Consider the following 12,447-nt stretch of genomic DNA (forward strand, 5'->3'; position numbering starts at 1 on the left):
GAGAAGCTTTCATTTTGTATTTCATAAGAAACCTCAGAGACCAAGAAGGGTGTATATAGGGTGAATAGTTGTGTATAATGGGGGGGGGGGGGGGGGTATTGAGTGCCACAGAAAGAGATTAGACATGATGTGGTCTGCATACTAAACAGTTTACATGGTGCATCTGAAAACAGCAGGCTGTGTAGTCAACTGATGAACGATAAATGGATCAAGCTTACAAATACAAATGCAGGCCTCCCACTGTCTCAGAATTGAAGTGTATGGCATGTACATCATTATTGGAAAATAACTTGTGATCATGAATATTGTGCATGACCAAGCACATAAAGCCATTTGCTGATATTCATAAACATATCTGGTGTGCTTACTTACTTAATATGTCAAGAATATTAGCTTCTCAAAACAATGGAATGTTGCTTTTGCCAAAGCAGCAAAGCTAATGAAAACCACTAATTTATTTGCTATATAATTATCATGCAGAAACTCATAAGATTGTCTAATTTCAGCACGCTTTCTCTTTAAATGTTTTAGTCCCCCCCGGTCTGCTGAGCCACGTATCGCCACGTCTCCGCGCTTGCGCATCACAGAATGCTAAATCCAGTTCCGGGGTCGACATAGTAGAACCTGTGAACGGTCAGAGATCAACATTGAGGTACTTGTTTTTTTATCACACAAGGCCCCTAAACACCAGAAAACAGAAAATAAGTAGCCTAACTAAGACAAAGACGTTTAACTCTTGATCAAGAGTACATCAAAGAGGATGAATTTCTTCAGAGGAGTAATGGGCGGGCAGCCAGCGGGGCCACAACATTCTGGTGTGGAGACGGTGAGTTCGCAGCTAGCTAGCTTTGCTCAATTTAATTTAGCCGTATTTTGTAAGTTTTCCATTGGCTCAATATTGAATCGTACTGTCATAAGCAAGGGAAGTTGTTGTAGTTAGATCATGTTCTCTTGGGATCCTTGGACTGCGGTTGAAACCTCGTTTTGCACTGGAGTGTCAATGCCTTCTGTGATGTGGGTGTCAGCTGTAATCATCAGAGTGACAGTGAGGTGTTGAGGGACAAGGTTGCATTTACTAAGTGCTAGCTAATGATTGGAGTAAAGAGCTAATGCACTGCATTGTGCAGCGCCAGTCGACAAGTTCCAGATGATACAAATAAGTGGATGGTTGCTTGCTAACCTTTAGATAACAATATTAGCCAGCGTGGTGGGATGTTCATAGTCGAATATACGTTTTGTCTGCCGTATTCCCATGCATAGTAAAACAGCTGTCTCGCTAGCTTCCTTTGCAGTGTGCTAGCAAGCCGATGAGCTGTCAACTGGTTATGGTTAATCGTTGGCCTTACGCGATGTTGCGATATGTTAACTGTCATATTCATGTAGTTACCTGTCACCTCGAAGTCTGGCTTTCTGGGTTTGTTAAATAAATACGTCTGGTTTTGTAATGCACCAGGGCATTCTTGCTTGTTAGCAGACAGTGTTACATTCTTGGCATTATTCTTGGCATTCTTGGCAATGAGATGAATTGAGAGACAGATGTGTGTTTGAAAGAATGTAACTTAAGGAATCTTTATTGCAAGTGTATTATAGTTGACTCTTGTACAAATGTCTGAATAGTTCCAGATCTTGGCCTAACAGGAACACCTGACCTCATTTTCATCCTCAGGTTTCTGTTTCTGATAGAAACACACTGCTTAAGTAGTGCCATGCAGCAGGACCATCATATTATATAACATCATTTTCAAGTTCCCTGTCTAAATCCATCTCTTAAACTACATTTATAAATTGGAATACAAGAAAACTAAATATAAGCTCCTAGTTAGTGAACTGCACTCCTTGTGCCTGTGTAAAACATGAAGGCGTGTCAGCTTTATGTATGTTCTATATTTTGTCCACATGATGGGACATAGCATGGGTTTCATTTCTTTTTTATTTATGCTTATTCTACAGATCCAGAAACTTTGTGACCGTGTCGCCTCCTCAACACTGTTAGAGGACCGTAGAGATGCTGTCCGGGCCCTTAAATCTTTGTCCAAGGTATGCTGGGAAGATGCATCTCAATTCTCATTATCAGAAGTCTGATAAAAACCAACCCTGGTATTTCCTCTTTGCTACATTATGGCCAATCATATCAGCAGCTGAGCTGGAGGTGTTGCTGTTTCATTGAGCACTCTGCCTCCCCAGCCATGAGTAATCTGTTGATCAGACATGAATGTACAGTATTGAGGGGAGGCAGGAGAGAGTGAAGATAATCCCACACAGCGGCTCAGTTGAGCGGGCTGCTGGTTGCTCCCGATCGTGCTTTGGATATTCTGCTGAGCCAAGCTGTCCGCAGGCCTATAGCTCCCAACAGCTTCCAACAGTCAGCACATTACATGCTTGTCAGACAGTGATCTCCTCCTTATGTAGTCATGCTTGTTAATTACTGTATATGAGTGGCATTTATTCTCCGGCATTTGTCGAGCTCAAATGGCTGTTTTTGCTTGTAGAAATACCGCATGGAGGTGGGATCACAGGCTTTGGAACACCTGATTCGTATTCTTCAAACAGACAGGTATGGTACATGTGAATTGTTTTGTCTGTGGCGTCCTTGAAGGTCAAATTGTTTGTCCTTATCTTCTGATTGTTATAACATGTTATAAAACAAGGGCACCCTAGGTGGATTTTTGGTTCAGGCAGAGCGTTGCTAGTGGTTTAGAGTTTTCCCCCTATCTTTGTTTTCTTCAGGGCGGACTCTGAAATCCTTGGGTATGCTCTTGACACTATATACAACATCATCTGCAGTGACGAGGAAGAGGAGCAAGGTAGTTTTGTGTGCCATTGTTTCATTTCATTGTGATCTCATTTGTAATTGACGGTGTTCTTCCTCCGCATGGGCAATTCATTCAGTTAATTGACAAATTATTGGCACCATTCATGGTGAATTGATGGTGGTGAATTACCACGTACTTGTAAACCTAATTTGACGCACTGTCCTCTCTCTTCTCCGTCTTTCATGGTTTTGATGATGAATGAGCTGTTTCAGACAAGATCATGTTCTGATCCTCCCTCTCTTTTCTTCCTATGTTTAACCCTGCAGATGAATCAGAAGGTAAATTACTCATGTGCATGACACCCTCTAACCCCCTTTAGGTGGCCTGTCTCAGCCGAAGTTGGCCTGGATGCTGCTGACGATGAATTAGATTCATTGCGGGTGATTTTGTTGAATGATGGCGAGTTTGTGTTATTCAGGCTCGGCTCTGAATCTAGACTTATAGATTGATGATGTGTGGGTAAACTTATGGAGATTTAGATGCTGTGAATGTTTGATGAAGTATCTAAAAAGGGGAATGGATGGATGTATAGAAAAGAACATCCCAAGTTATTGAGGTGGGATTCATTGTCTACCTCACCCTTTGCAGATGCGGCTCCCCCTCTTTCAGGGAAGAATAGGAATGTACCTGGTCAGTATGATAGTTGGCTGTAGAGTCCTCACTAGTTATCCCTCCCCGGTGTTGGTCTATTAACTATAAATACTGAAATTTCTCTTAAAAAAGATCACTTTCTTTCTTTGTGTCTGTGTGTGTGTGTGTGGGGGGGGGAAGTGGGTGGTGTTAATTCTAAACACTCGTCTTTTTGGTCTCCTTTGCAATTCCTTCATGCAATACTCTCACTACTCTTGCTGCATCATTTAACTATCGCCCCAGTCAGGTGCTCTCTAATATAGTCCACCAGTAGGATCTCTGTGTGTTGCAGTGTCTTAATCCGTGCTCTAGACCCCGCTTTGTTTGTGTGCTTTTAGAGGTTCCTTTAGATGTAATCGCTCACAAGCATGGATCCTCACTCACGGGGCAGCGGTGTTCAAGCAGCATTTCTCCTTTTACTACTGTGCCACTGCTCTTCACTCTTCCTCCCTCAGACCTCCCCTGTTCTCCCTCTCCTCTTCCTCTCCTCCCTTTTCCCACCCTTCTAAATAACACATGTGTCTTAGCATGGCAAGCGAAAAGGTTTCACAGTCTTTTCCTCCACCCCCCACCCCATGTGGTCCTCAGAGGAGATGCAGAAGCAGGATGACGTCGGAGCCCAGTTCACGGAGAGGTTCGTCCAGGACCCAGAGAACATCACGCTGCTGCTCACACTCCTGGAGGTGAGGTGGCACAGTGCGCCGCCACATTTAAACTGGGTTATGGATCAGAATAGAGTGGTACAGCCTTTTGTGTGTGTGTGTGTGTGTGTGTGTGTGTGTGTGTGTGTGTGTGTGTGTGTGTGTGTGTGTGTGTGTGTGTGTGTGTGTGTGTGTGTGTGTGTGTGTGTGTGTGTGTGTGTGTGTGTGTGTGTGTATTAGGAGTTCGACTTCCACGTGAGATGGCCTGGCGTGAAGCTGCTTACAGCCTTGTTGAAGAACCAGTGTCCTCAGCTTCAGGGCATCATCCTCGTCAGCCCAATGGGTAAGCCTGCTGTCACACACACACACACACACACACACACACACACACACACACACACACACACACCACATACACACACACACACACACACACACACACACACATACACACACATACCCAAGTTCCATTTCCCTCATAGAAGTGTCCTCTCTGGAGTGTACATTTACCCCAACCATGTCCGTGAGAAGTCAGCCAAAGAGCAGGGCAGATAACCCACTGTGTGTGTGTGTGTGTGTGTGTGTGTGTGTGTGTGTGTGTGTGTGTGTGTGGGGTGTGTGCGTTTGTGCATCTGGTGATGATGATTTCCTTTTTGTCCTCTGCAGGAGTTTCCAGACTAATGGACTTGCTAGCGGACTCCAGAGAGGTCATTCGTAATGATGTAGGGAATACTTTGTCTTTTGGGCTGAGATTGCAACTCTATGTCTAACACTTCATTTATATTGTAAAGTCTACATGAACTATATCAATATGGACTTGATTCTTTTCAATGTCACTGATGACGGTTGGTCTTCTAAAGGAGCTTTGTGTATTCTCCCAGGGTCTGCTGTTATTACAGCAGCTCACTAAAGGCAATGCTGCCATTCAGAAGATTGTAGCTTTTGAAAATGCTTTTGAGAGACTCCTGGACATCATCACAGAGGAAGGCACCAGTGATGGGGGTACGTTATGCAGAAGGGTTGCGCAGGGAGGCAGCATGTGTGATGTAGATTTCTTTTCCTCCTTAGCCGATGGGTGACTTGGAAACAGGCGCTAGTTCTTACAAGAGCTTGTGGGGGTTTTGTGTGCAGGTATTGTTGTGGAGGACTGTCTGTTGCTGCTGTTGAACCTACTCAAGAACAACAGCTCCAACCAGAACTTCTTCAAGGAGGGCTCCTACGTCCAGAGGATGAAGCCCTGGTTTGAGGTGGGAGATGACAATGCTGGCTGGTCCGCTCAGAAGGTCACCAACCTTCACTACATGCTGCAGGTGAGAAAAGCTGTTTGGAGACATAAAGGAGGGTTGTGGTGTCAGTCCACTGGGGTTGGACTGTATCAGTGCATTCTGTAGGTGCTCACAACTGTAATAGCTAGTGTCAGGCTTCAGCAGACTCCGATCCCATCCGAACATGGAGCCTGGAGCAGAAATAGGCAGCGAATAGTGAGGAAAAACACTGGTGGCACACAAAGTTTGCAGGAAAAAGTAAGAAGTCTTGCAAGAATCCAGCATCGGGAAATGTTGACAAAATGGCAGGCTCACCACTGCACAGAGTGCACAGTACAGAGATGATGTCAACCTGTTCTTTGGCAGAGCTTTGCCTACTTTTCTTCCTGGCACACCAAGCTCCTGACACACCATGGCAGACCGGCGGCCCATGTTTGGCTCTAGTTTTTTGGGGTGGGTCCCGCTCCCTTGGCACTAGTTGGGCCCCTGTCGGCGGCTTTTTGGCCGATTGAGCATGGTGAATCGGTGGCAGAGGTTTTGTTTTTCTCCAGCTCTCGAGGTTCGGGAAAACCTCTTAATCCCGTCGCTGTAGTTGGCCTATCCATGATTGCCAGTGCAGTTAGATTGATTAGTGCGATTTCTTCTTATTTTTCACCTGCGCTCCTCTTTTCCCTTTCCACAACCAAAAGACCTGACAACTTTAGCGCCATTTGCATATTCTTATCAGACATATTCTTGATAAGAAGTATTTATGTTACGAAACCGTCTGTGGTGAGCGAGAGTGGTGTGGAACTGGTTAGGAAACGCTGCTCTGAGTTATTTGGTTATAGTCCTAGTTGGTCATTGGCTGTAGACTGTGCAGTCTGTTCAAAAAAGTTTTGGCCCCGACACCGACAGGTGAGGCGTCGCTGGTAGTTTTTTTTTATGTTGGTTTGGTGTGTACCTGTCTGTCTGCCTGTTTCTCTTACCGTCCCTCTGTCTCCCTGTCCCTGTAGCTGGTGCGAGTGCTGGTGTCTCCGGTGAACTCTCCGGGGGCCACGGCCAGCTGTCAGAAGGCCATGTTCCAGTGTGGCCTCCTCCAGCAGCTCTGCACCATCCTCATGGCGACCGGTGTGCCCGCAGACATCCTCACTGAGGTCAGGCTGGCCGCCTCTCAAACTCCCTCTCCTCCGTCTGAGTCAGCTGTCTGAAATATAGTCATTTATTAGAAATGTTCATTCTTACATGGTTTTACTGTCTTCCTTTCAGACCATAAACACGGTGTCAGAAGTCATCCGTGGTTCCCAGATTAACCAGGACTACTTTGCATCGGTCAACGCTCCATCCAACCCGCCCAGGTCAGGGCTATGCACTGCATTGCTTGGGTCATCTTTTGGTGATTTGTCCAGGCTGCTAGTCACCACACTGTCACATGTCATTCACTCATGCGTATGTCTGAGGAACAGGAAGTGACTGCATGTAGCTGACAACGTGCTAACAGAAGTCTGGGCCAGCATGACACTTAGTTGCATCTCACCTAATGATAGTGGACATATTACTCAACAGATTGAATTAAGTTTTATCAGCTAGTCTTTAAAGTAAATTGAAGAATTGACCCTTTTGATAGCAATGTTTAGTTCTACATGAGCTTTTTGCCTCCATAAGAAGCTACTGTTTTCTTTGACCTTGGCCTTATCTTGTGCCGAGTCCTCATGAGTCCTTGCGTGTCTCGCACAGGCCAGCCATCGTGGTGCTGCTGATGTCCATGGTGAACGAGAGGCAGCCGTTCGTGCTGCGCTGTGCCGTGCTCTACTGCTTCCAGTGCTTCCTCTATAAGAACCAGAAGGGCCAGGGGGAGATCGTGGCCACCCTGCTGCCTTCCACCATTGATGGTGAGCCTCACACATCTGCCCTCCATGTCAGGGTCAAACACTGGGTCATAACTCACACATAACCTCAAGGCTGTATGTGTTTGAGAACATCTAACAACATAACATTTGATTAAGTCGAAAATATTGTGTATATTTTCTTACTCAGATCTGTGATTTTTTTTAGAGTTGTTAGTTTCTTATTCCTGTATCTTTTCACCAGACATTTCCTCCTCATCTCTCTTGGTTGTTGATCATGAATATGTCTTTTCATACCTCTCTCTCTCTCTCTCTCTCCCTGCCCCCCTCCCCAGCTAATTCCATCTCGGCGGGCCAGCTGCTGTGTGGAGGCCTATTCTCGGCGGACTCGCTGTCCAACTGGTGCGCGGCGGTGGCTCTGGCCCACGCCCTCCAGGACAACCTGACCCAGAAGGAGCAGCTGCTGCGGGTGCAGCTGGCCACCAGCCTGGGCAAGCCCCCCGTCTCCCTCCTGCAGCAGTGCACCAACATCCTCTCCCAGGTAGCCCCCTCTTTGCGCCCCGCCCTGGGTCAGGTCAGAAGGTAGGCACTGTAGCACAGCGGGGGGGGGGGGGGGGGGGGAGCAGGCTCTCAGTAAGAACCGCAGGGAAGCAGACTTGGTGATTTGTCCCAGGTATTGTAACAAGAAAGTAACATCGTTACCTATAATCCTGAGCCTCAGTAGGTCTTAAGGCAGTTCACTGTATTGTTACAAAGTGCAGCTTTATTTTCAGAAAAGAAGTGCAAGATATGAACAGTAAATGCAAGGATGTACCTCCTTAGGAAATGTTCATGCAGTAATGGCTAAATGATGTTCACCCCTGGCTTGAGAGTGCCTGGCTGTGTCTGTCAGTGAATGTCAATAGTGTTGCATTGTGGTTTTCGCAGGGGGATAAGATCAACCGGCGGGTGAGTACGTGTGTGAGCAGCACATCGTGATGGTTTGGCTTGGCCTCTAGCAGGGTGCCTCTCTCCTCTTTGTTTTGGGGGTTCTGGCTTCCTGTTGTGTTGATCCCTTTGGTCCGTCCTGTTTGTCTGTCTCACCCAGTTCATTGTTCCTTACTGACCCCAACACCCCAAACTCCTTGTTGGTCCTGGCTTTGAACTTTGACCCCTTGCTGTGGTTTTTTTTGGGGGGGTGGGTGGTGGTGTGTTTGCTCTCTGGAGGATCTAAATGATGATCGTGTGCCCGTCGTCTTGCACTTCTCTTCTTAGAGGGGGCTTAATTCACTCGCTGTCATTCACACCCAGGAGCGTAGGTGGCAGTGAGATCAGGGCGCGAGAAAAGACAATCACATGTAACATGTTCATCTTCCCAGTCAGGGAACTCGACAGCTAACTGTTGTGATTGCTCTCGTTTCTTACCTCTCTCCCCTCTCAATATATTCCTGTTTTTGCATTACACCCGTCACCCTCGGAGACCAAATCTGAAAAGGTGAAGACTTCGATTACTCTCATCCTCCTCCTGTGTTTCTGACTAATGAATCGTTTCTGTGCACACCTATGTCTCCATTTTGGAATGACCCCCCCCCCCCCCCCTCCCCTTATGTCTTTATTTGAGCATCAGCAGTAGCAGCAGTAGCGGCACAGCGCACATGCCGGTCACAGGACCCCCCCCCCCCCCAGCCCCTAAGCTTTACATGACTCATCTCCTCTTTCGTTTGCCTCCAAACCTCATGCCTGCTGTAAAGGCAAAAGTTGGGGTGCTTCTTAGGAATGTTAAGCTGGAGGCCCCAATTAGTCCCGCCAGGATCTTGCATTTTCGCAGATTCACCCAAATTCAAGGATTTCCCACAATTGCAATTGTGGGTTGCAATTTCCTCTTATTACTGCAACATTTCCACAAAAAACGCGAAGTCATGGTATTTCTGCATTATTTGCGATTGATTTTATTTAATTGAAAATCACCACAATCTTTCAGGATTCCCACACCATATTAGTTCCAGTTACTTTTGGCCGCAACATTCACAGCAAACCCTCACAAGATCCTGATGGGATCACAAGTCTTAGGAACTCCCGCAGGAACAACAACTCAAATTCACTGCAATTTTAACTACAATTTATGAGAATTCCTGGAGCGAAGTCAGTCACTTTTGGCTGCAACACTCACAACAAACCCTGGCAAGATCCTGGAGAGACTGCTTAATATCTGAGAAAACTGTGGCTGTGTTTGTAAAATCACTGTAGAAACACCAAACGCACACAGATCACTTTACCAGGCATTTTTCTGCAGTCATTGACATTTGTCAAGCAAACAAATGCCCTCAATTACTATAATTAGTTTTAGCCGCAAAGACTCCTTTGATTTTTTTTTTTAATGTTTTATTTGTGCGTGTGTTTGAGTATCTCTTGTTTTTTCCCTACTGTGAAGGGATCTACTGTCTTATTTCTTTCATGACACAAGGATGTCAAAGTGTCATTTACATTTTAATTTCAAATAAATATGAAGTGATCCGTATTGAAGTGCTTTTTGGTAACGCTTTCATTATTTCCCTTTGAAGTCGACTTTAAAGGGCATGCAGCACTTGCTTTGCCCACACATGCCAATCATGGGCAGAGTTTGTGCCATCGTATCATTTAGAAGTCCTGCAGAAAATACACTCAAATTTTATGATCTGGAAGGACACAGCAACCTGGTTGCCTTCATGTTATTTGAAGAGGCATCTTAAATCAAATCCCCAGCCTGCGCTGGCTTCATCTGCGGAGCCCTTTGCTTCAGTGGCAGCTGTCTGCACTGCAGGGCTTAAGGTGGGCTTAGGTCTCTCCATGCTGAAGCAGATTGTCATCCAGGCTACTGAGGGCTGCATGCTTCTTCTAGCTTTGTGTGAAGTTCACTTCTCTCGTGACCCCGCAGTTGGTTTTAAGTAACCTTATTAATCACTAATAGTTTGGGTTTTGGGTTTGTTGAAGTGTTTCTTTGTTTGTTTTTTTCTTCTCTGATGTTGCTTCCTTTAAGATGATAGCAGTATGATTGCTATTTGTTATAGTTCAGATTTGTTTATCACGCTTTAAAAAAACGCCTCTGTTTTTATTTGCTGTCCGTATCGAGTCCCACCCAGTAGCGGTGTGACTCTGCGTCGAAATTTTCAGAAGGTTGCAGAATGTTGCACGGATGTTCTGTTTTGAAAGTTTCTCTGAGTTCTTAATATTCGTGTTCTTGCTGTTCAGCTAACATAGTGTGGAGTTGGATTCAATCAAACTAGACCCATCAGTCAGCTGGCGGGACACGCTCATCACATTAGTCTATTAGTTTTGTCCTCCAGGTCATGGATTAGTTCTAGACTAACAACAGTGGCAGATGGGTCCAGATGTTTGATTTAATCTCAACTCACTCAGTGTTCCAGATGAAGGTTTCACAGGGCAAGGTGACCACTAATGTAGGACTGAATGTTCCACGTTCTAGAACAGTGGTCATCCTGTCCTGTGTGGAACCACTCAATGCAGAGGTGGGCAGACTAGCCTTTGGAGTCCATCTGCTCCCGTTCTGTCTCATGATCACACACATTAAGGATCTATAGAACTATTAGTGATTAGCATTCAGGGTTCTTTAGGGAGTGATGATTAAGGTAAGAACACAGAGAAGCTGCATGCACCTTGTCCCCTCCTGGTCTGGCTTGCCTACCTCTCATTTTGAATGTGTTCTGCCTTCATTTATTCTTTTCAGATTCTTAAGGCTTCACAGTTTACCTTCTCATGAGAGTGTGTGTGTGTGTGTGTGTGTGTGTGTGTGTGTGTGTGTGTGTGTGTGTGTGTGTGTGTGTGTGTGTCTCCACAGGGGAGTAAGGTGCAGACCCGAGTAGGCCTCCTGATGCTGCTCTGCACTTGGATCAATAACTGTCCCATTGCCGTCACACACTTCCTGCACAACCAGGAGAACGTGCCCTTTGTATCCTGAACATTACCCTCTTCTCAAGGGTGATCTATTTATAGCATGGCTGGAGAAGACTGGTTCACAGATTCAGGAGTGGAGTGTAGGGCCGTCTCAGATTCAGGGGGGGAGTGTAGGGCCGTCTCAGATTCAGGGGGGAGTGTAGGGCCGTCTCAGATTCAGGGGGGGAGTGTAGGGCCGTCTCAGATTCAGGGGGGGAGTGTAGGGCCGTCTCAGATTCAGGGGGGGAGTGTAGGGCCGTCTCAGATTCAGGGGGGGAGTGTAGGGCCGTCTCAGATTCAGGGGGGGAGTGTAGGGCCGTCTCAGATTCAGGAGAGGAGTGTAGGGCCGTCTCAGATTCAGGAGAGGAGTGTAGGGCTGTCTCAGATTCAGGGGGGGAGTGTAGGGCTGTCTCAGATTCAGGGGGGGAGTGTAGGGCCGTCTCAGATTCAGGGGGGGAGTGTAGGGCCGTCTCAGATTCAGGGGGGAGTGTAGGGCCGTCTCAGATTCAGGAGAGGCCCCTGAAGCGTAGGGCCGTCTCGGGGTGTTATGGCAGGGAAAAGGGGCGAGTAGAGATGTGGTGGGAGTTCCAGTGGTTGTGTCCTTAACCTTTGCGCTCTGCTAGCTGACGGCTCAGATCTCGGAGAACCTGGGGGAGGACGAGCGGCTGGTGCAGGGCCTGTGTGCCCTTCTCCTGGGCATCTGCATCTACTACAACGACAACTCACTGGAGAACTACACTAAGTATGCCCACTTATCACTAGCACTATTTATTGTTACACCAGGTTCTATTGCTCGTAGCTTGACTATTCTCTCCCTTGTACGTCGCTTTGGACAAAAGCGTCTGCTAAATGACTAAATGTAAATGTAAATGCACTCACTGGAGAACTACACCAAGTATGCCCACTTCTTACTAGCACTCACTGGCCACAGTCAAATCACCAGTGATGTACCATCCACCATGCCTATTTATATTCCTTTTTGTTTGACTTTTTCTTGCTCTCTCTTCATCTTTCCTCCTTCCTTTCATCGCCACCCCTCTCAGAGATAAGCTGAAGCAGTTGATTGAGAAGCGCATTGGGAAGGAGAACTTCGTGGAGAAGCTGGGCTTCATCACCAAGCATGAGCTGTACTCCCGCGCCGGCCAGAAGCCCCAGCCGGTCTTCCCCACGCCCGAGCACATGCTCTTTGACCACGAGTTCACCAAACTGGTCAAGGACCTGGAGGGTCAGTAGCTGGCCTCTAGACCACACCTCTCCACAGCTCCTAACCATGTCACGTCATGTCATGGTGATGGTGTCACTGCTGCGGACGACACCGTCAACATCTCTGTGCCTGCTGCTGAATGTTGTCTGCTCTTAACAT

General features: G+C 46.7%; 1 protein-coding gene across 7 annotated transcripts in view; it reads left to right on the forward strand.

Moving 5' to 3' along the window:
* Nucleotides 1-574: 574 nt before the first annotated feature.
* The window catches only part of uso1 (USO1 vesicle transport factor), a 15,992-nt gene continuing 4,119 nt past the window's right edge, over nucleotides 575-12,447 (forward strand). Inside the window, exons 1-19 of one of the 7 annotated variants that reach the window (XM_012831827.2) lie at nucleotides 575-826; nucleotides 1,951-2,037; nucleotides 2,490-2,554; nucleotides 2,728-2,804; nucleotides 3,080-3,091; nucleotides 3,402-3,443; nucleotides 4,032-4,126; nucleotides 4,325-4,427; nucleotides 4,751-4,806; nucleotides 4,966-5,086; nucleotides 5,216-5,394; nucleotides 6,345-6,485; nucleotides 6,598-6,686; nucleotides 7,066-7,220; nucleotides 7,511-7,716; nucleotides 8,103-8,123; nucleotides 10,990-11,100; nucleotides 11,708-11,826; nucleotides 12,128-12,309. In XM_012831827.2, the coding sequence (XP_012687281.2) occupies nucleotides 761-826; nucleotides 1,951-2,037; nucleotides 2,490-2,554; nucleotides 2,728-2,804; nucleotides 3,080-3,091; nucleotides 3,402-3,443; nucleotides 4,032-4,126; nucleotides 4,325-4,427; nucleotides 4,751-4,806; nucleotides 4,966-5,086; nucleotides 5,216-5,394; nucleotides 6,345-6,485; nucleotides 6,598-6,686; nucleotides 7,066-7,220; nucleotides 7,511-7,716; nucleotides 8,103-8,123; nucleotides 10,990-11,100; nucleotides 11,708-11,826; nucleotides 12,128-12,309 (1,927 nt within the window). In that variant the 5' untranslated portion in view covers nucleotides 575-760. Of the gene's footprint in view, nucleotides 827-1,950; nucleotides 2,038-2,489; nucleotides 2,555-2,727; nucleotides 2,805-3,079; nucleotides 3,092-3,401; nucleotides 3,444-4,031; nucleotides 4,127-4,324; nucleotides 4,428-4,750; nucleotides 4,807-4,965; nucleotides 5,087-5,215; nucleotides 5,395-6,344; nucleotides 6,486-6,597; nucleotides 6,687-7,065; nucleotides 7,221-7,510; nucleotides 7,717-8,102; nucleotides 8,124-8,634; nucleotides 8,650-10,989; nucleotides 11,101-11,707; nucleotides 11,827-12,127; nucleotides 12,310-12,447 lie in introns of all 7 variants that reach the window. The other 6 variants (XM_031559609.1, XM_012831828.2, XM_012831829.2 and 3 more) reach the window with 6 other exon arrangements.

Source organism: Clupea harengus, chromosome 22 (assembly GCF_900700415.2).
Source record: "Clupea harengus chromosome 22, Ch_v2.0.2, whole genome shotgun sequence".
NCBI classification, from domain to species: Eukaryota; Metazoa; Chordata; class Actinopteri; order Clupeiformes; family Clupeidae; genus Clupea; species Clupea harengus.